This window comes from Lytechinus pictus, chromosome 2 (assembly GCF_037042905.1).
Source record: "Lytechinus pictus isolate F3 Inbred chromosome 2, Lp3.0, whole genome shotgun sequence".
Classification (NCBI taxonomy): Eukaryota; Metazoa; Echinodermata; class Echinoidea; order Temnopleuroida; family Toxopneustidae; genus Lytechinus; species Lytechinus pictus.
The window spans coordinates 33970307-33994714 of record NC_087246.1 but is presented as its reverse complement, the minus strand read 5'-3'; the positions used below and the strand labels follow the sequence as shown (position 1 = coordinate 33994714).

Genomic DNA, 24408 nt, shown 5'->3' with positions numbered 1-24408 from the left:
GTAGTAGTAGTAGTAGTAGTAGTAGTAGTAGCAGTAGTAGTCACGGTAGTATAGTCATGATAGTAGTAATATCATTATTTTATTCGTGCCGAGGCTTTTATTTCTGTTTTAGAAGGTAATAAGCAGAAAGGGGGGGGGGGGGGAGAAGAACCAAAATAATCGGTCAACGTCTACTATGTAAGAAAAAGAAATTCCGCAATCTTACTGCCACAGATAAATTTGGTAGCGCCATTACACCTGAAACTGAATTAAAATTATTATATTTCAACCGGGGCACTAATATTTTTACACGTGGTTATTAATGGTGTTACTTAGGTGAAAAAGACGTCACGGTTATGATAAAATGATAGGGCCTACAATACGGAGAAAGAGGGCAAGGGGGGCACTAGATGAGCTATAAGGGACGGTGCCCTAGCTAGAGGGGGGGGCGGAGGAGGCAAGATGACCTAAAAATAACGACCTATCCAGACCTCTCTTTTACATCCTTTCTTCTCCTTCCTTATCTTTCTCCTTCTTTTTCTTTTTTTTTGTCTTCACCCGGGGTCTTCACTAGCTAGGCCTACTTTGAAAATATGCTTTTATGCATGGGCGCAGTCGCCCAAGCTTATATGCTTTATTAATTAATTAATTTATTATCATTATTGTTATTACCTACCTGGTATTGCACCTCACAAAACTATATGAGGAATTATATTCCCTGGCCTAGCTTGGGTAGAAACCTGTCCCTACGAGTTTAATCATGTTCTTCAGAATTCGGGGGAGGGGCAGACCCGGCCAGCCTTTAACTTGGCCCTTGATTTTGTTTTTAATTGATTTCTTATCATCTGTCTATGCCATACTCATGGGACTCATGCATGGCCTACGGCATATGTTTTCACGATATGTTTTCATGCTAAAGGCCTGCGAGACGTGTAACCTACGAAGTAATAAAAAATTGCAAATGTCGGCTAGTGTGATAATTTGATGGTAGACAAGTACATGTATTACCGTGCAAATTATTTTGCCGATATACTCCATTCGAATCATGCCTAGATAGATATAGGATCATGCCGAACGGGACTCTTTTTATCGATAAACTATCATAATCATTTGTATAGTTTGAGGACTGTCATTAGTTCCGTTGAGGTACAAGAATGAACGTAAAATCATGAAAATCTTAACAGATGTGGGCAGATATATCGTTTTGAGATATATTTCAGCAATATCGTCCAATATGTTTCTCTCACTTCAACTTACCGCAAGATATACCGCGCGCGGATGAATGCGAATTCCCGTACGTCCATATAATATGGGCGTTTTGGGGAGTGAAATAGTTTTTTGGGGGGAATAGATAGAGGTTTCTTTTTTTGTTGGGATGAGGAAGGAAAATTATATATACTTAATCTGAGGGAATTTGTAAATTAACTATTTACGTAAATTCGTGCAAGACCTAAAATAAATATTACTTATTCTGATGGACTACTTTAAATTTCGTATGTTTAATGTGTTTGTGTAGGATATCACGGAAGGTGTATGAAATATATACCACCGGATCGACGACTTTTTGGTTTTGATTTAAAATTATCTCATTAGCATTTATTCTGGCTTTTTAAGCTCAATTTAGGAAAGATGAAGAAATATGCTTTGGTAGAGTGGACAAATGAGGCTGATGCAGGCTCATACAGCGTCGTAAACAGCGAGTGGATCTTGGGTTATACACCGGAAATGTATCTGATTGAGTGGCGAGAGGGACAGGGGAGAAAAAAACCTCCGTCCGGTGGATGGCCTATGGGCGAAGCAAAGATCTTGCAGACCAGCGGTGAGATATACTGATAAACATCATGATTTTGTGTTTGTTTTGAGGAAATGGTGATTTCGAAGTATGCTGGAACTAACTGCATGTATTTTTCAGTGTTCAAGTGTATTTTTATAGCTCAAGAAATTTCTTTTAACATGTAATGCCTTGTTTAGATTTGGGATTCCAAAAGAAACATATAGGCCGAGATCTAGCAGTTAGGCTTCTTATTAGTACTGTATACAACATGTTTCGTTTAGTGTACATAGCGCACGTGTCCACTGCGCCTACTCGAGTGGTACACCGCAACTTTCTCGACTTGAATGTTTACAAACAATGAGAACTAATTGGCTAGGACTCTGATCATGATTTGTTTTTACATGACCAATTCATTGAGTTAGAAATAAGTTACAATCATTTTATGTATATTTTATCCATTTTGTGCTGCAAAGCAGACATGCCTCAGCCCTCACATAGGCCCTAGATCATAGATGAATTATATATACATAGGCCTTGAGGTTAGGGTCTATTGAATCCCTCACCAAATGAGTTATTAAAAGTTGGTGGAAATGAATGTTGGGACACAATCAATTGACCAGATGAATCAGGAAAGTGTCATTTATTTGCATTGCCTATGTACATTGATTTAGGTCCGTCGGATCGCTTGCCTCGAATGGCCTGCACATGCATGTATACCCTGGCCTAATCCAGGGGGGGGGGCACATCTGGCCACAGTGCCCCCCTTTTGAGAGCCATAATCAAAATGTTTAATATAAATACATGTAGGCCATTTTTACCCAAGTGTGCCCCCTCCCCCTTTGAAAATAATTATCTTTTTTTGGGGTTGGGGCTTGTCAAATTTTTTGGGGATGAAATGACCCTCAATTTTAGGTAAAAACCTTTTTTTTTTTTTGCTTGTCACATTTTCATCAGGAAAATGTGCCCCTGGCCCTTGATCCGCCCCTGTGCACACTAAATTACATGGTCTTGGCCCTCGGGTATTATAATCTACACTACATCCAGGACTACATCATGCATGCATGCATGGCAAAAACAAAAATCTTCAATGACAGCTAAAGCATGGAATTTCATTAATTAGCAATACGTATCCTTCAGACCGTATACTGTAGATCTATCAAGTTTACATGTAGATTCAGGAGATTTATAATAAAGCCTATTTACACGTATCTCAAAAAACATCAATATTTGATTTATTCAAAAGATCCTTTAATTGGCCCAGCTACTTTTTGAACAAAAGTTTACTTTACTTTAGTATAAATTTCTTTATACATGATGTACATGTATTCACTGTATTGCATATATATAATATTTAAAAAAAACCTTTGATATGGTTTACATTAATTCATGTATGCCTACATGTACGTTCATCATATAGGCCTACATGTATTAGGCATGCCTGAAGATGACTGATGAATTAATTCATCTTAAACTCAAAATTTATACAAATACTGTGTAGACAGTGTAACTTAGACCTAGAATGTACAGTACAGTATATTTTAGTGTATAGGCCTTTATTACACAACAACCCCACCTGGCTATTAGTATACATTATTGTGTAGTCATGTGAATCAGATTTGAATCCAAAACTGAATCATTAATAAAAATTATTATGACTGTTCTGAATGTTAATTTGAATATCAAACTGAATTATGAATTGAATTAATTATAGTTTATACATACTGTACATGTACATGTATGTACATGTAGGCCAAACACAAAAATAATATACATGTTTGTAGGCAATCTATCTTCCAGAGAACAATTTTTGAGGTGAACATTGCAAGTACATGTATGGTACAGGGCCTACAATGTAGTTTGTAGGCCTATTAATGATGGAATAGAACAAGAAAAGCTGAAGACAGATCAGGGGCCCGTCTTACAAAGAGTTGTGAATGATCCGATCAACCACAACTATGGACAGCCAGCAACGTCAATATCTAAAATGCAGGTTTATTCAAAATATATTCTAGATAATGATGTACATTCATATATTCATTGTTCTCTTGAAAATTCAGTGTGATTCTCTTTGTTTACTAGTGATATTGTGCAAATTTCTTGTAGAAAAAAAAATGGCATGGATGGATTCCAGACAGTTCAGATTGATTGGATCAATCGTAACTCATTGTATGACTCCACACCATAAAGCAATTACATGTACATGTAGGTTACAAAATAAAACATATTTACATGTACCTTAATACATGTAGTCAATCTTGAATGGAATACTTTGTACAGTACATGTACATATAACACAATAAAATTAATCAAGCATTACAGCAAAAGTCTCAGAAAAAAAATAATTTTATGAGAAATAAAATGTTAATTCATTATTCAAAAAATTGTATGCAAACACGAGCAGTATGCACCAGTAATTCAAATCTGTTAGATTTTCATGGAACATACAGTCCTTTACTAATTATTATTTACCCATCACAATTCAGACATAAATGTACCCCCCCCCTTTCTCTCTCTATATTATGTATGTTTCAATATGGCATTGGAGCCCAGCCTTTGAAAGGCCAATGGCCTCTGCTGGCTCGATCCCCCATATTCTTGGTATTTATATTCATACGTTTTCTTTTTGTAAATATTTGATTGTATTTGAATGTTTTTTACTAGAAATGGAAATAAATGAAATGAATAATGTTAAAATGAAGCCATTTTGGTAAGAATCAGTGAAAATAGGTATTTGAAATTGGTAAAATGATAGTGAGTGACCGAGTGTACATGTACAATAGATTTATGACACCAACTCCCTAATGTAGGTACATGTAGGACTGTCTTGCTTAACTTTGTATGTACATATCATGTGATACTGTAGTGTAGTCCTATGATCAAATAGACTTAATCAATATCAATATTATCAAGATTTACATGTAGTCGTTCCATTTCTGCATACATGTATTTACACGACATGGATCAATTTAATTTACTTGCTGAAGAAAAGCCACTGGCTTGTCCGAGAATAACCCCTCTTAAAAAAAAAAACTAATCATTTTGGGGTTTGGTTGCACTATATGAAATAGTGAGTTAGTTTAAAATTACTGTTTAAAATGGTCACATGACAATTTATGGAAAAGGAGAAAGAAAATCAAGAATATAGATGTATACATGTACTTTTTCATTTCATTTCATTTATTGATTTCTGCAACTTTTTCATTAACAAATTAACAAAGAAAATAAATAGAGTACGTAACAAAATGCATGTACATGTATCTGACAATCCAAACAATGAAAAAAGTTTTCTATAACATATCGAGTTTTGAACTTAGAAGGCTGCAGGGGTTGCCACTACATGTATAAGCTTACAATGTAGCTTGACTGCATAGCAACTGGCAACCCCGTGAAATTGTGAAATATGACATGATATGCAATTAATTAGTGAAGGCCTGATATATATAGACTGGACCGATATAACTTGAAGAAAATCGTAGTGACATTTATACTCATCCTTGCATTCAGTGGCGTAATGAGCAAAAAATTTTAGATGGCGAGATGTGGCATATTGGGCAAAATTCATAAAAAGCACATTTTTCAACAATTTGATGACAAAACTACAATTTTGTGTTATATATTGACATAATACATGTATTCAGAAAATAATATAATATTTCTTCCTTTTCTCTCTTTTTCTTGGTTGTGATTGATTTTTTTTCTTTTGGAGGGGGGGGGGCAGCCGGGCAGGCACCCCAAAGCCCCCACGATCTGTATGCCACCGCTTGCATTTATACTGTATACATGTAAGCAGTCTTATTTAGCTGTACATTTGTACATGTACATGTAATACATGATCACATTTGAATGAATAGGATAAAACATGTGACCGCTCTTATTTCCCCATGGTTATGGAATATGGTCAGAAAATTTGGATAATTCATAAAAGCTCATACAAATTAGAGGAAAAAAAATATATATATTATAATCATTATATGAATACCTGTAGAATCTTTTTACAGGTGTTGAATTCATATAAACATGTACTTTTTGTTTATCATTTTTATGTTGTATTTTGCACATTGCATTAATCATGCACTTGTATATTTTGTGTACTTATGCTACTGTATGTCCAATACAAAAAAGTTAGAAGTTATTATTCAAAAATATTCATGAAGTCCGAGGTACATGTACAGTACATGTACAGTACATGCATGTAGCTGGGTCAACTACATAGTAGTCTCTTATTGTTATGTACATGTATGCCCCTGATATCCAGTAAAAAGTGCTATTTCCTAACATAACTTGCATATTTGTTATGTTCATTATCAAGTTACACACACTTATTCTGAGGCAAATTGACTCATATCCAATGGCCTAATTGCACCGCTGCACACAAATGTCAACTGTGTTTGTTGTGTGAGTACTGTATGCATGCACTCCTGTACATGCTTTTTGATGCACACACATGTTCATTTCCAATGCAGTATCAGTGAGTTTATATTATATGCATGTCTGAATTCTCCACACCTGGGAAATTTTGCCATCACCTGGGAGCTAATCTGCATAACAAAAAGGCGAATTGTAACTTGCAGAGTACTTTTCATGTTTTTGCTGGACATTCTTAAGTCTTGGAATAACTTGAGACAAAGGAGGGCTGGTGTATATCAGCCTGTTCTTGAATGTTTTCAGGGAGGGTAAGGAATATATTGTGCAGTGAGCATGCTGAGTACTGTGTGTAGAGATTGCTATACTATAGGAATATATTCTTCCATCTGCAGATTATAATTCTATTTTGTAGGATGTACTTCATGCGCACGCATGCACTACAATGTAGTACTACATGTATATCTAATTTATTCTTAGCCAGGAAAAGAAGCAAGGGTTTCTTCTTGGAAGAGTATACATGCATGGACTTTGAATATGATGCATCATAATTTCTAATGCATTATATGCGCACAACTGTGTCATTGGATCTGTAATACACGCCTGATCGATGTCTAAGAATATATAAACATGGAGGCAATAGACTTGAGGATTAAGAAAGGTAATGAATATGACTGTATGTACATGTATACCTAGGCCCATAATAGTCTGCTACATGTAGTTATAATCTCCATGTACATATGTTTTACGTGTTGATTAATACATGTACTTCAAAAATTAATGTTATGATGTCCTATTAAAATACAGTGTATGTGTTTTCATGCATGTAGGCCAAGATGTCACACCGATTTTGTTATGCAACACGTGTTTTTGATTTCATATATTTATCGGAACACAGTCATTCAAATGTCAGCATGTAGGCTTATAAATTTATGGCATACATGTACAAGTATATATACTGTACATTAATGTGAAGCTTACAAATACCACTTTAATAGTCATATTGGTCCTGCATAATACTAGTATATAGTTCCTTGTTATATTGGTAACGGATGACTGAAAATATAGTCATTAACACCGAGATGCACAGCCTCAGTGTTAATGGTATGTCTTGGAGACCTACAGTACACCTGTATAGTTGTGAAATAGAAACTTGAAATTGAATCAATATATTTTTCATTTTGTTTCTAGATAAAGTGAAGGAATATATATTTTATTTTATTTATTTATGTATTTATTTATTCATTCATTCATTCATTTATTGATTTAATTGATTTATTTATATTCATTTTATTTGATTAAGTATGATTTCTATTTATTTGTTTATTTATTTATTTACATGTAGCCTATTTATTTATCGAAAGAACATGGAAGCCCATTCAACAATATGTTGGTCTCTCATGGGGCTTTGTGACTTTAGAAATATGTATAATTTAAAACCCTCTATGATGAAAGTTCAGGAATTCATTTTGTTCTTTACCTATCTGCAAATATTATTATTCCTGTTTATATGCAATTTTCTTCTTTATTCATTTTTGTCTCGCCCACCAGAGGTGAAGGCGAGACTTAGGGATCCAAATATCGTTGGTCGCCCTTCCGTCACAAACATTATGACACATACATGTAACTCCGCAACTGTAAGTCACTTTTCAACAAAACTTGGATGGTACATGGACTGGGGGCACCTGCATGTTATGCTGCAGTCGGAGGTCACATGGTATGTCAAAGGTCATTTTCAGGTCAACGTTAAAGTTTATGTGCAAGGCTCTCTTATGACACATAACTCCGCAAGCGTAAGTCACTTTTCAACCAAACTTGGATGGTACATGTATATGTACTTTTGGGATCGACCTGTATGTTATGCTGCTGTCGGAGGTCTCATGGTAAGGTCAAAGGTAATTTTCAGGTCAACGTTAAAGTTTATGTGCAAGACTCTCTTATGACACTTAAATCTGCAACCATAATTCATTTTTCAACCAAACTTGTATGGTAGATGCTTTGGGGACCTGCATGATATGCTGTAGTCGGAGGTCACATGGTAAGGTCAAAGGTTATTTTCAGGTCAATGTTTAAGTTTACATGCTAAACTCTTATGACACCTAACTCCACAACCGTAGGTCACTTTTATATCAAACTTGGGTTATAGGTGTACTTAGGAGACCTGCATGTTATTGTGTTCGGAGGTCACATGGTAAGGTCAAAGTTCATTTTGAGGTCAACATTAAAGTTTATGTGCAAGACTGTTATGACAAATGTTATTCCATCCCAGTCATTTCACAATGAAGGTTTGGTACAATTCTGTTGCGTGCCCTCGCAAATCATGATATTTCCGGTTATTTTCATATTTGGGTGAGACACAAAATCGCTTCTGCCTTGTTTCTTCATAATAATACTAATAATAGTTACATTTATGTAGAGCTTATTACACTTTGTTTCTTGCACTTATCATCCTGGACATTGGATCCTGGCATGCCCGCACACAATGTATGCACATTCTCCGCTCCCTGTGAAGCGTTCCAACAAGAGTTCCAAGACTCAATCACTAGGCATACTACATAGGCTTTCTCATTTCCGCATGCCCATTTAACACCTGGGTGGGGAGTGTCAAAGTGTGGATTCGAAGCCTTGCCAAAGGAAGCCAGGCCGCGGTGGGATTCAAACACACGATCCTCTGATTACAAGGCGAGACGTCTGAACTGCTACACCACGATGCTTCCACTTTCATTTTTCCACTGGCCATTGATCTAAAAGTGCCAGCAGTATAAATCCTCTGCACCAGCATTATTTTCAGAGGGTATATGCTTGAGTGAGGCACTATAGGATGCACATTGTATAGGGTTAATATTCGATCAGATTTTATAGCATTAAACTGAATTTTTTTGTAGACCTACGTTGTTGAATGCATGTCTCAAAAGCGAACAGCCTATTGAAAAATGATAAAAAAGAATGAAAGTAATTACAGACTTTAGACACCATACTGGAGCAGTTCATTAACATGTAGGCCAACATGTAAGTGTGCGTACGTGCTGAGTTTATGTCCATCATTTTGCTGACATTATGCAACAATCTCCCTTGTGACATGAATTCATATGCTTTTGTTACTTCTAAATCTCATGTGTATCGGCTGATTAACATTCTGGTTGACCCTGTTCATACCATATTGCTGCAATGTTGCAACATTCTTATAGGCCTACATATGTATGAACAAAGGTTTTTGGAAATTACTATTTGATATTCATCAGTATTTCCATGATATACTATGCATGTAAATGGAGGGTACACTTGTCACATATATAGGCCTACATGTAGTATGTAAAGCTTTACTTCATGTATATTAGATATACATGTACTGTACGTGACAAAAAGCAGACCATGAAGTCAAGTCTCCGGAAAAAAAAAGGGGAAAAAATTCATCCATTCACCAGAAAACAATTTTAACATGAGTACCGTACATAAAGCAATGTTCAATTCAACATCTTGGCTGGATTTCCCCCCCTTATGATTGCCTAATTGAGTTCCTTACTATGTCATGCACCTGGTGTATTGCCTTTACGTGTAATTGGTCAGTGAACTACATGGGCCTGCACACATAGGCCTATACATGTAGATACATGTGTAACAATAATAATAATAATAATGGAAAACCGTTCTTGTATAGCCCATATACCACATTATGATATAATGTCTCTGCACTTCTAAAGGTCTTTAATAATAATATAATAATATGATCATTTATATAGCGCTCTTACAATATATCACCGTTTCACAGCGCTTTACACAATAGAAAATTATAATCACTAATAGATGTAAATATTATTGATTAAAAAGCAGAGTCTTGAGATGTTTCTTAAATACTTCCAAAGAAGGAGAAAGTCGCATGTATATCTTGGAAGGTCATTCCAGAGTCTTGGGGCACATGTCTGAAAAGCATTGTCACCTGCTTTAGTATTTGTCCGTGGAATATGGAGTAGAGTAATGTCCGTACTCGAGCGAAGCCCGGGACGTTCTGACTGATGTAGGCGGATGAGAGATTTCATGTAGTGTGGAGCTTCATTATGGACAATCTTGAATCTTGGATATACTGTTGATGTTTACCCCAGACCAAACATGAAGATATGTACATGCAGTGGCGGACCGTGACCCGGCCAATGCAGTGCCCCTCCAATGCTTTGTCTCCTCCGGGTCACGGTCCGCTACTGTGTACATGTATGTAGGAATCAGAATACTGGTACATTCTCCCCCCCCCCCCCACCTTCTGTTCATTCCAATTATGATTTGTATTGAATGATAAATTCAAAGAAAGAAAGCACTTCACAATATACCACGTGCACCTGGGTGGAGAGTTGCAAAATGTTGACTTACATGTATGAGCATTAAAGGACATTATTGTCCCATTTGTACTTTAATTCCAATTCCTTGTCATATCTTTGCAGACAAAGAATCTGAGTTGAAGAAAGCACTTCACGACATGACATCCCAGAAGAGTCAAAACGGCCTGGTCGTCTCTGGCAAGCGCAAAAGGATCCCCAAGAAACGTTTGTACGAGAGCGACGATGAAACTGACACTGATGTTGGGAGGTCCAGTGGCGATGAGAAGGTAAGCAAAGATTAATATAATTATTGATAAAGAATTAATAAGAGCGCTGTCTATTTAGAAATAATCTATTGAAAGGTGTATTTTTATTATTCCAGCTAATTGAGCTTGACTTTCCAGTGGTCAGTGCATTCAAGGAATAAACCGTGCTGGTTGCCATTCACCTCACCAGGGTTGAGTGTGCATCCAATATGAATCAACTTCTTGAATTTGTTAAGCTAAAAGTAATATGACACTGTACTGTAGCTGGGTTTTAAACCATTGACCCTCCATTTGGTAGACAATTTGAGTCAACTCAGAACCACTAGACCACAAGGCTACCACATAGTGTCATGATTGAACAATATAAAGTGGTATAATTTTGGATAATATAATTATTTAGTAATTAATCTCACTGTTGTTTCCGTGTTAGAATTAGATGATTTTACCACTACTCTGTAAAGAAAATTGATACAGTTTATTGTAACAATTATTTTTATCATTGTATTTCACTTGTTTTATATTCTGCCAAATAAAATGATAATACGCTTTGAAAACATTTTTTTTTGCAATGAAAGATAACACTGGAGACAAATTGGATGTAATTAAGTTGTTTTATTAGCTTTTGGAACACCCTAATGGCCGTTTAATTAAACTAGACCACATTCGTATTGATTTATCCTATTTATATATTTCTTCATTATTCTACAATTCATGTAGAAGCGATCCAGGAAAACCAAGAAGGCTGAAGAATCGGACGTGTCACCATCTTCTTCCCAGAGGAAAGCTGGTCAGAAGAGGGTTTCTAGTGAGGACCAGACCCAGCCCAATAAAGACCAAGAACCAAACCTAGACCAAGAACCAGGCCAAGAAGACCAGGACCCAGAAGCATTCCCTGATACTTCATCTGACAGGGAAATAGAATGTAAGACGTCACATGACATCAATCTACCTGAAAACTGCCATTTTAATAATATGTATTGCTATATGACACCTAGATAGATCCTTGTCATTGATTGCTTGTTTGATATCGATCATTCAGCCCATTTTACAATGACGTCATCAACCGTGCAATTTTGGATCCATACGATTTTTTCCATTGCACGCGCGCGCCGAGACAGCGCAGCAGGCACCACACAACCACTTGTGTTTGAAGCGATAATCAGCAGACCGAGCTCACTCTACATGACCATACTGCAAATAAACTTTATTGCTGGGAGGTACAAGAAGAGTAGGAAATACATTTTATGTTTTAGGGGCTATATTTTGTTGTTGCCACATTGCGATTATTGAATTTGGGGGCTATTTCTTTCATGTAAAGGGCTATTTTTTCCCTCAATCAGTGATTATATCTTTCAGCAGAATATTTTAAATTGTTTGATAATTATTTATGAAGATGCAATACAGACACGTATATTGTTTTAATCTGATCTTTTCTTGTACCAAATCCAGATTCCACAGATGGGATGGGGCCTGATGTTCAGGGTGATGAGATGGAGGATGGTGAGGAGGAAGAGGAGGAGGAGGAGGAAGAGGAATTAGGGAGTGAAGGAGGAGAGTACCCACCAGAGTACGAGCTCTCGGAGCTCGAGAAGCTGAGATTAGAAGTTAGAGGATTGAGGGATGAAATCATGCTACTCAGACATGAAGTTTGCAAAGGTATTTATGTTATTATTATTTTTATTATTTAATCCGCAAAGAAGATTACAAAAAACAATACATTTCAGTAAAAACAATTCAAGATAAGAAATATCAACCATTGGAACGCCAGAGACAAAAAAAGTTAAAATTGAAAATTAAATTACTGTGGCATAAAGCATCCTGTCCCAATTCCAATGGTTGATTTACAATAAATGTTAAGAACTAAACAATAATAAAGTACTAGTAAAGGGATGTATGTACATGTTAACAGGCCCCTCCCCCAGCCCCTAGACCCAATTATTTTCATTTTAATCTGTTTTTCTTTTGCTTAATGTTTAAGTCTGATTAAATCTAATGCACCCCCTGCATCACTGAATAAGACAGCAATCCACTGATGGTTGAGGTTTTTGCCTACCTACAGCCATATTGATCCTGAATTCAAACTCTGCCACAAACCCTGAAAACAGAAATTTTCTTATTTTTTTATGCAAGTTTTTGGAATTCTGAAATGAACTGTGTTAATAAATAATGATAATAATAGTCAGTTCTTTTATATCGCATAACACATAATGAATAACATCTCTATGCGCTTCCAAAGGACTTGGATATTATTACCCCGGCTGTAGCTCAAGCAGCCTTTCCAGCGCTTGGCATTTCTAGGAATAAATTCCTGCCAGGTACCCATTCACCTCACCTGGGTTGAGTGCAGCACAATGTGGATAAATTTCTTGCTGAAGGAAACTACGCCATGGCTGGGATTTGAACCCACGACCCTCTGTTTCAAAGTCCGGAGACTAATCCACTGGGCCATGACGCTCCACTCTCCAACGCTCCAATAAAGTTGTTCAGTGTGACAAGAATGGAAGCCCCTGTGTTCTCAAATCAAGAGCAGTGTTCACACCATGTTGGTCCCACCGTATTGAATCCATCTGTCAGATTTTTCTTTGCGATGTGATCGTGATCACTACGCAGAGGTGACAGGGCCAATGCAAAATCAACACGATCTCCTCGAGGAGCTTACACAGTGACGCTATGGTTTTGATGCGATGTCAAGGGTAGAAGAGGGAAACATCCAACTTCTGATGCTTTATAAGGACTCTCTATTTCCTTTGATGAGATTTGTGTTGTTCCCCCAGCTGATAAGTCTTTCCTGATGTTAATTTGGTTTCAATAGAAGCAAAAGTGACGTTTCAGCAAATTTCAAAAACTTCACTTATGGAAAAAAACAACCAACAACTGAGATTTATGCCTCCTATCAAAGTAAACAATTTTCAAATGAATACTGTAAGCTGTGATTGTCCAACCCTACATCATGCAAGAAGTCCCAAGATAGGTGTGACATTATAGGCAATTTAAAAAAAATTCCTGTCCCATTTACAATATAGCCTTCAGAGCTTCCTATATACTTTCATTTCATTTGTAAAACATCCTGAATATTAATCATGGAAATGAAATAATCCAACTTTATAACCTTGTATCATTTCTTTTCTAGAACTCCCAAAGGTACACGCGATAGCCCTAAAGGCTCTGGGCACCCACAACAATGTCAGCTGTTCTCCCGAGGACAAGAGCAGCAAGGTGATTAAGAGGAAGGCATTGTCTCAAAATAAGTTTGCTGTTAGCAAAGGGAGAAGACGCCCGGGTCAATTGTCCAAGGCGGGCGTGGTGAAGAAAGAAGCTGACATTGTAAGTTTGATTTGGGAGCTTACAGGGGCCTGTTTCATAAAGATTTATGTATATGGCAACTACCATGAAACCTTGATTTTGATTGGCTAATCAGCCCTGTTGCCATGGTAGTTACCATAATGATAAATTTACCACACTTGTAATATGTTCTTTATGAAATTGACCTCTGATTTTTTAACACGGAGGAGGTTTACCATGTGGTTGGTACTGAAATGAACTATTGGGCTGGTAGAGAGGAATAATAATAATAATATGTCCATTTATATAGTGCAGTTACTATGTGCATATACTCAACTGCGCTTTGATATCATATTATTACCCCGGCTGTAGCTGAGCCGCCATGTTAATAGGAGCTACAGCGTTCAAGGAATGAATCCTACCGGGTACCCATTCACCTCACCTGGGTCGAGTGCAGCACAATGTGGATGAATTTCTTGCCGAAGGAAATTACGCCATGCCTGGGATTCGAACCCACGACCCACTGTATCAAAGTCCGGAGACTAATCCACTGGGCAACAACGCTCTACAATATAAATGAAAAGGAAGAGGTGGAATCGAGCCTTTAATTGTAAGGAAAGGCCACTTTTCTACAGGTTACATTTCTATATTGCAACACCAATGGGAAGTAGATAATGCGCACCACAAATCTCCCAGGCCATTGAGATGGGCATTGAAGCCAGTCAATAAGGCATTCAGGGCCATGGCCTTCAATTGCCTTAGATAAATTCAAGTCCAGGGAATAAAATTGAGAGGCATGAAAGCAGTAGTGGTAAACAAAGATTACCAACCCTACAGTTCTTTCAAGGCTATAAGCACACAGTGCACCACAAACCTCCTCCATATTATTTGAACTGTCATGCAAACCTTCAATGAAGTTGCTCCAGGAAATTTCATCATGGTCTCATCTGCATGTCATGGTTGTATGGCACAAGGATGCACAGTAGCATCAGAATGTACTGAGCACACAGAAGTTTGGAGGGGCGAACAATTGTGTATTAACTATAGCTTGCCCCTCTGAGCATTCATTAACCCTTTCCACGCGTACTTCGCACCAATGCACACTCGGTGCCGTGCGAACTTCGCATTTCACACTCAACAAACAATGCATTGTTTCCCTCCCTGAAAATAATTCAGTACAGATGGGTTCATGGTCCAGCGCACAAAGAGTTAAAGGTCAAATCCACCCTAGGAAAATGGTGATTTGAATGAATAGAGAAAAATCGGAGAAGCATAATGCTGAAAATTTCATCAAAATCGGATGAAAAATAAGAAAGTTATGACATTTTAAAATTTCGCTTATTTTTCACAAAATAGTTATATGCACGATTTAGTCACAAGCAAATGAGAGAATCGATGATGTCCCTCACTCTCTTTTTCTTTTGTTTTTTATTGTTTGAATTATACAATATTTCAATTTTTACAGATTTGACAATAAGGACCAATTTGACTGAACCATAAAATGTTAAACAAAGGTAATTCCACATGTTTCACAGGAGAATGAGGAGCAAATAAGAATATTTCATATTTCATATAATAAAATACAAAAGAAATAGTGAGTGAGTGATGTCATCAATTCCCTCATTTCATTTTTGTATATGAACCGGGATGTGCATTTTATTATTTTGTAAAATTAAGCGAAACTTAAAAAAAATAATCTGTTGCTTCTTTATATTCATTCTTCAACTGCATTATTATAATCCTGGTCTCATCCTTCCATATGAACACTTATATATTTCCTCTTTTATCCATATATAGCTCAGGCAGAAAGCTAATTTGGAGAAGATCTCAGGAAAGCCCAAAGTCATCCTTTCGCCAACGAAACTAATAAAAAATGAGATGGTACCTTCGCCATCTCCATCTAAGAAACAAGCAACTCAAAATTCCGACCAGGTAAAAGTTTGACTAAAATGGTTCGTATTACAGTTTTATGCCTCTTCCCACCAGAAGTGGTAGACAATGGCATTATGTTTATTGGTCATCTGTCAGTCCATATTGACGAAACTTTTTTTATGTATGCATATGTGATTAATGATGATTTGATCCAATTTTTGGGGTTAAGTCATAGAGTTAAGTCATAGAGATCAATTGGAAATGAAAAAGTTCTCATAATAAAATAATAGATCAAATTTAAAATTCTTACATTTATGCATTTATGCAAGGTCATCATCATCTTCTTCACTAACATCATCATTAGCATCAGCATTGACATCATCATCTCTAACATCACTATTGCCACCACCACATCATCATCACCATCATCATATTCATCATCACCATCATCATCATCACCTCTACCTCCAACACCACCACTACTATCATCATTAACACCACCATTACCATCACCATTATCATCATCATCATCAACATCATCTTCATCATCATGACCATTATGATCATCTCCACCGCCACTACCATTATCATAATGGATATCATCATCATCGTCACCATCATAATCGTTGTCATCATTGTCATTATCATCATCATCATGATCATTATGATCATCATCATAATCATCATCTCCACCACCACTACCATTATCATCATGGATATCATCATCATCATTATTGTCACCATCATCATCATCATCATCATCATCATGACCATTATGATGATGATCATCATCATAATCATCATCTCCACCACCACTACCATTATCATCATGGATATCATCATTATCATCATTGTCACCATCATAATCGTCATCATTATCATCATCATCATGACCATTATCTTCATCATCATCATCATTGTCACCATCATTATCATTGTCATTGTGATCGTCTTCATCATTGCTATCATTATTTGTAACACTCTGATTTATTCTGATGATCATCATTAGGTTGAGATTCATCCCGGAAGTGGTGTGTTCATCAACCGCGAGGTTTGGGACGGCCTTAATGCACTGGACCAACCCACCGCCTTTACCCGCCGTCTCCTCCCATTCGTCTTCTCCATGGAAACGCTCCTCAATAGTAACCTGCGAGGCGGAAAGAGCACAAGGGACTCCTCTGCAGAGCCTAGACAAGCCCTTGATCCAAAGAAAGTCGATGCCATCTATAGTGAGTAATCGTTTCTTTAAAATAGTTTGGTTTAGTTGAATTATATGAGTGAAAGGGTTATTTCATAGTTTCAAGTTATGCACAATTTTACAAAATACTGGAACATGTAATTCAAAGTTCTAAATAAGATGTTTCATTTTTTTTGGCGTGAGTAATCGTTTCTTTAAAATAGTTTGGTTTAGTTGAATTATATGAGTGAAAGGGTTATTTCATAGTTTCAAGTTATGCACAATTTTACAAAATACTGGAACATGTAACTCAAAGTTCTAAATAAGATGTTTCATTTTTTTTAAAATCCTATCAACTTGTTGAAAGGTCCTCTTTGAAAATTTAAATTCTTGGCGTTACGACCATTAGAATGCCAAGTTTATTATTTGTCCGAATTTGTTCAGAGTTCTAGGAAATTCTGTGCTACATTTTCTTTGTTGAAACACCAGGGAAAAAGTTGTGGTATCTCATTGAACACCTGGGCCCCGTCATACAAAAAGTTACGATTGATTCAATCAATTGTAACTATGGAAATCCATCAGTGTCATAATTTTTTCCAAAGGAAATTTGCAAAATGTCCTTTGTAAACAAAGGAGAACACACCAAATTGTCTAGAAATCAATGAATTTATGGATATACTTTCATATCTAGAATTTTTTTTGAACAAACGTGCATTTTATATGTTGACTTTGCTGGATTTCTATAGTTGCAATCGATGGGATCAATCGCAACTCTTTGTAAAACGGGCCCCAGGAAATGTTCCAGTCGTGTGTAAAGGATTTATTTCCAATTGGTCTAATGCCAATTCGTCTAATTACCAACCCGTCTACTATCATGTGGTCTATCACCAATTCCTCCACTATCCACATGGTCTAATTGCCATTTTGTCCTCTCACAATTTTGACTAATAACCAGTTGGTCCAATAGCCTTTTAGTCCATAAACCATTTGGTCTAATTGGATAAAGTGTTAATTGGGGTGAAATGAATGAAAAGATAATGGGTATTAGACCAACTGGTTAGTAGACGAAATGGTGATTAGACAAAGTGATTATTGAACCGAATAATGGTCGTTAGACGAAAAATTGGAGGGAATGGCATTAGACTAAATGAAGGTAGACCATGTGATGAGTGGACGAGTTGGCAATAGACGAATCGGCAGTTTACCTGTGCAAAGTCCATGCATAATGAAAAAGCTTTACCAAACACTCTGTAGCATGAAATCTTCAAACTTTATTGATAAATTTATGGGAGGAAAAGTTACACCATTTCAAGGGCTTGTGGCGTTATACATCAGTCAAATCGGTAACTCTGTTAAACTAATCTGCAGTAAGGTTAAGCAGATATAAAATATGGGTAAATATTTTTTAGTGGACCAAAATGCTGTAAGTCTAATGCCTGTAACATTTTGTGGTGTATTAGGGCGAGAATGTGGAAATTTTTTATTGAAAAAAACGTTGGTCTTGTTTCATGATATTTAACAGAATTATTTCTTTTTTTCTTTGCTCCTTTCCTTCCTCACATTCACCTTATCCCTTAATAATATTTAAGCACTTATTCTTCCTTTCCCTCTCCTCCTGCTCTCTTTCACTCTAATCTGTTGTACTTTCTTTGCATACCACTTCCAAAATGCTTCTGGGTTTCCACGGTAAATTTATGCCTCACTCCTGGATGTATATTTTCATCTGTATTGATCACCATTTTTCTTATGATTATCTTATTTTACTTCAAATTTCTCCTATTTCAATCTTACTATCCACCTTTCTCTCTCTTTCATGCCTTTTATTACAAATTATGCCACATTTTACTATCTTATCTCTTGTCTTCTTTTGCTTTTCTTTCTGTCTTTCATTTATCAATTATTTGGTCTTTATATAATGATTCTTTTCTTACCTTCACTGCTTGCTGCCTGACCTCATCATTTGGTGTACTGCTTCGCTTCAACTCTTTATAAATAATAATAAAAAAATTCTATATATATCCTCACTCCCTCTCTTTTTATCTATTTTCCTTAATTATTCAACCTCTTCTATGACTGTATTCATGCTTGCCTTGCCATGTGTGTGTATTTGTGTGTGATACTCAAACACCATGCTACTTCTGATCACCCCATTGACCATGTCACACGAAACATCTGTGTTATCAACCTCTATCCATTCCTGTCTAAAAACTATTGTGTGCGTGTGTGGAATGCTTTCTTCCTAACCATCCGATTGCACTACCTGCCCTGTCACACAAAACATATTTATTATCACCCTATGTTCATTCCTGCCTGAACTATTTTGTGTGTGTGTGTGGAATGCTTTCTTCATCTTCCTAACCATCCACTTGCTCTATCGACCCTGTTACACCAAACATCTTTGCTATCACCCTCTATAATTCCTGCCTGAAAATTGTTGTGTGTGTGTGTGTGTGTGTGTGGAATGCTTTCTTCAATATCTTCTTAACCATCCACTTGCACTCTCGACCCTGTCACGCAAAACATCTTTGTCATCACCCTCTATACATTCCTGTATGCTTCACCCCTGTCCTTATAATCAATCCTTCCATCACAATCATCTTTATAACCAACCCCACCCACTTCCCCGATTCCTCTACCCTATTCCCTCCTCTTCCTCTCTTATTCTATCCACAGAAGCGGTTACCACCAGATTCCCCAACATCTCCCACTGCGACATCGGACAGGCCATCAACGGACGTCTCTCCAGCATCAGATACCGCGAGCAAAAACGGGAGCACCGCAGGAGGCTCAAACAGGGTCACTGAAGACACAACTTAGTTATCAATGTGAATGTACCCACTTGTTCAGCATATGATGACAGTGTAAGGAGATGCGACGTGTTCCTACTTTCCATTAAAATCATTTTAAGATGTTTTTCAGCTACCATCCCGTGTGAAAGTGCCATTACCATGTTGCATCTTTCTTCTCTCTCCCCACCTGTCGCATCTGTCTTCCTTTCTCGATCTCTGTCCATTTTTCCTCTCAGATGCAGTATACTGCAAGTTTCCTCAAGTTAAGCACTGCGATATCGGGCAAGCCATCAATGGTCGGCTGTCCAACTTGAGGTATCGAGCGATGAAAAAGACCTGGTCTCCGTCGTTTCCCAGTCAGTTACCCACAAGTTTGATTCTCAAGCAGAACACTCCAAGTGTCCCTGATGAGAGTACGTGAGCTATTTGAGGAATGTGACCATATCTGAAAGGAACTGTAAAATGTTTCTCACTTGTTAGAACAGTTAACCAGTTATTTGTTATTTCTCAGTTGTGTGAGGAAGATTTTTTTGTTTGTTGTACAGATGAATCACCGATTGCTTGTTATTGCTTTAAACTACGTTAGATTCATGATGTTATAAAGTATATTGATCAATCTCTGTTGCTGAAAATCAATGCTCCAATCTATACCTTGCACTGTCAACAAAATATTCCTTTGTTTCTTTACTGTTTGCTTTCATGTTTTTGTTCTGATGTTTCTTTTTTTTAATTTATATTTTTGGTGTTCTTAAAAAAAAGTCTTTTCTTTAATGCTGAATGGTATATCATCTCCTTTTATTCTTGTGAAGAAAGGAAATAGAATTTCTTTTGAGAAGATTTCTCATATGAGAACATTCAACTCATTGTGTAATCTCAGGAACATATTTCGTTTTAAAATTATGAGTTTAACCTGCAAAAATGGACAAAAATGTTTGTTTTAAAACATATTTTACATCGGTATTGTTTTTATTTTGCATATATGTGTTCTATATTATGACACTTCTGCTCTATTCTGATTTTTAAAAATGTTTACGATTCCCTTTCATAACATGAAGGAGGTTGCTATTCTTTTCTCTTGACCAAGTCTTAAACATATCACGTAATGAATATGTTATATATATTTTTTTGCAGAACATTTAATTGTATGAAAGGGGAAAAACACTACTTGTATTTCATTTGAGTTTAGCCAATTGATCAACAGTTGTGGAACTGTTATATACATTTTTGGGTTAATTTGCCAATCTGAAACAGATATATGTGTATGTCTTTGGTATATTTTGTGATGATATCTGGAACAGGGTTTGTATTATTTCATAGCACCTGCCAGCTTCCTATACAAAGTAGAATATTGGGAAATTCTGGCTGTTTATCAGTTAATAAAAAACATACATCAGGTGGGCGTTTCATGAAAGGACTCGTCGGACGTTTTATCCGACAAGTCCCATTTATCCGACAGTTACCATAGTAACAGTGCTTCTCAGCCAATCAGAATCAAGGAAAGATGTCAGATCTGACAACTTGTCGGACAAAAATGTTGATGAAACACTCCCCAGGTCCTACAGACCGGCTTGTTACGATCGCCTGCGTTCGCGGAGTTGGGCTGGAGCGGGGTGGCCGCACCCTTTCGAGAAAATCGGGGGAGCTTTTCTCGAAAGGGTGGGTTGAGTAGTCTTTTGTACCAGAACCTCCCTCAACCCACCCTTTTGAGAAAAGCTCCCCCGGTTTTCTCGAAAGGATAATGGCCATCCCCGCTCCGCGAACGCAGACGATCATAACAAGCCCTTCAGACCAGCCTGTCTTCGTTTTGGTCAATGACAATTCCTCTAGCAATGATTTCTCTCATGGCTGAATTTAAAGGGGGAAGTCAGCTATGGTATCATGTTTGTTTTATTGAAAATAAGAGGATGAGAGATGTTATTTACAATTCTAAAATTGAATGGACTATGGCAAGTAGAATTGCTTTATTAAACATTATTCTGATCACATACGGATTTGTTTGAAATAGGCAGATGCATATGAAACGGGGTAATAGAACGCAGCACTAAGAAACATTTGTATTAAGTGCTATATAAATGTTGCATATTATTATTATTAAATATGTTTAGTCATTTAATTTTAGGAGAGCTTTGTCAGCTGAAAATTGTCAGTCAAAACTTCCTAAGTAGTTGTGTGGCCAAGCCTTAAAAAAAAAGTTATTTCACCTTATTTGGGCGCCTACACAGAGTCCTAGTGTCGACTGCACAGCTATCTCAATAACTATGGTAAAATGTGAATAAGTTTGGGAACAAGTATGATATAGTATAAATCGTATGACCTTATTGCATAATCATCAACTCTTGACAGTGGCGGACCGTGACCCGGAGGAGACAAAGCATTGGAGGGGAACAGCATTGTTCACAAACAATACAGCGCCCCTCCAATCAATTGTCTCCTCCGGGTCACGGTCCGCCACACTGACTCTTGATGTTGTTCTATACACGATTTGTTTCTTAAATCACTGAGTAGGCCTACCCCTTAATGTATTAGCTGGCCTTTTGAATGTTAGGTACAGTATTATGATCCACATATACAAAATGGCAGTGTCTTTTATGATGGGGCGACCGACTACTTCAGTCATTTCTGTTGACTGTACAATTTATTGTTTGGTGATGTTTTGTAGATATAAGAGTCTTTTTCCGCTCAGTATTTTTCACAAGCCTTCCATCCGTACATGGCGAGTTATACCTTGTGATCGTTCCACTCTGTGATGCCATCCTCTGTGTGTGCCATATGAGACATTATGTATGATATATTTTGTGTGTATGAAGTGTTTTATTAAGTGATTATTCTGACTTGCCTATGTTGAAATGGCTACAGTGTTGATCAGATGATAATTTGGACATGTAAGTGGTATCTGTCCTTATTAATTGTTGCCACTGGCAATTTTCATGTTTTGGATGTACATGTACGTCTCATCATGAAAAATATATAGACGCAAATATTTTGCACTCTCTAATTGCATATGCAGATGACTTTGAGGCTAGCATTTACAGCCAACATCTTTAATAAAATGAGGAAACATAAGGTTTATGTTTCTCATCACGCGATTTTGATCGGAGAGATGTTAGCCTATGATCTAGGCGCTAGCTGTGCTTTTGTCTTTGCCTTTACGAGTCTGATTCTATTGCGAAACGTCGGCAATACGTCTGATGCGGAAGACCTATTTGCAGTTTGCAGCCACCACCCATACATTCCTGTCTCATGTTATTTTTTGTTTTTTATTGACCATGATTGCTGCACGTTTTACATTCTGTAAAACTGTCACCAGACTTGTCAGTTAAAAACAAGAACTATAAACTCGAGACTGGAGTATATGATGATCATTGAGACAGAAGCAGCCACTGTGCATAGTCTCCTTCATCAGATGTATTGCCGACAGTTTGCGCAACAGCATCAGACTCGTAAAGGCAAGGACAAAATTCACAGTCTCCGCCTAGATTACAGGCAAGAGGTGATGTCTGCCTCACTTGGAGCACAGTTTGATAGAGGTGTGATAAACTCCCTGAATAATGCGTGCTTTTGTCTTCAATGTAGGGCATTTAGCTCTCTTTTAAAGAAAAAATTACTATGCATTATTATTTTGAAATGGTCCAAACTTTATTAATTTTATTTGGTCAGTGATCATGTTACCTGATTGCTAAGAAACCATGAATTATATCTGGAAGTAACCAGTGACTCTAAGTTTGAACATGTAATAAATATACATGGTGTATCAAAAAAGGAATCCTGATTTGGATGTGTTTTAATAAGAGAACAATGAAATCAGTGGCATTAAAATCCTAATCATTTGCAATTACATTTATTAGCATTTTAATGATACTAACATTAGGTTTCTAGGGCCGTGTATCACTTAACACCATTCTTATGAATATACATAGAACTTCTTGAACATATAGGCACAGTGATCATTTTGATAAATGAAATACAATAAGACCTACATGTAACAATACCAGGAAATGTTCTTATATAATCTGTTCTGATAATATTAAAGTAATCTCTCCTTTTAAAACATTGCAACTTTTTTATTAAAAACACAAAATTATGCATTTTTCAAAGTACACAGTTTACCTTTTGAACGTGCATTGGAAGTAGATTACCTGCTTTTTTTAGAACAATGGTATCTGGTAATCCATTGAAATGAGAGACTGCATATCGGGTATTGTTTAAATAACACTACTGAAAATTTGTAGTTTCAAGTGATTTTTGTTTTGTTAGTGGTCAGGTATTTTCTCACTAGAAGATTAAAGTTGGGAATCTTTTTTTGTTTATCATGTATACAGGGATGAAATCCAGACTTTTTAATGCATTAGTATTCAATCAGATTGTTTTATCATGACTTATGAAGTAATTTTGATTTGGGTCTTGAATCAAAAGTATTAAATGATTATGCAGCATTGCGTAATGTTTAATATCATTTTAATTGCATGTCATTTCAGTTTTGTGTATTATGCGAAGTAATTTTCCAAAGGTTTGGTTGTTCTCGTTTTGTCTGTAAATATGAAGTTTTCACATGAAATAAATTTATTTGAACTAAAGTTGAAAGTAATATATTTTGTTT

At 36.6% G+C, this 24408-nt stretch overlaps 1 protein-coding gene across 5 annotated transcripts; it reads left to right on the top strand.

The window, feature by feature from the left end:
- Positions 1-1480: 1480 nt before the first annotated feature.
- LOC129254364 (histone H3.v1-like) lies at positions 1481-24385 on the top strand. 5 transcript variants are annotated; one of them, XR_010297882.1, is made up of 10 exons: positions 1481-1798; positions 10549-10712; positions 11409-11613; positions 12141-12347; positions 13822-14015; positions 15771-15905; positions 16855-17074; positions 19696-19883; positions 20048-20768; positions 23248-24385. XR_010297882.1 is itself a non-coding variant. In XM_064115513.1 (8 exons), the coding sequence occupies exons 1-8, from the start codon at positions 1609-1611 to the stop codon at positions 19824-19826; spliced, it is 1446 nt and encodes a 481-aa protein (XP_063971583.1). In that variant the 5' UTR covers positions 1483-1608; the 3' UTR covers positions 19827-21186. The 5 variants fall into 5 exon arrangements, 3 of the variants coding, with proteins under 3 accessions (XP_063971583.1, XP_063971585.1, XP_063971584.1); XR_010297898.1 differs by lacking the exon at positions 1481-1798 and adding an exon at positions 6164-6426 and having other exon boundaries at positions 19696-20768; XM_064115513.1 differs by lacking the exon at positions 23248-24385 and having other exon boundaries at positions 1483-1798; positions 19696-21186.
- Positions 24386-24408: the final 23 nt, after the last annotated feature.

Bases quoted from the DNA above. Each gene is read 5' to 3' on its own strand.
- LOC129254364 (XM_064115515.1), top strand. From the start codon at position 1,609: ATGAAGAAATATGCTTTGGTAGAGTGGACAAATGAGGCTGATGCAGGC. The intron at 10,713-11,408 runs GTAAGCAAAGAT...CAATTCATGTAG, and splicing joins GGTCCAGTGGCGATGAGAAG to AAGCGATCCAGGAAAACCAA. The intron at 11,614-12,140 runs GTAAGACGTCAC...TACCAAATCCAG, and splicing joins ATCTGACAGGGAAATAGAAT to ATTCCACAGATGGGATGGGG.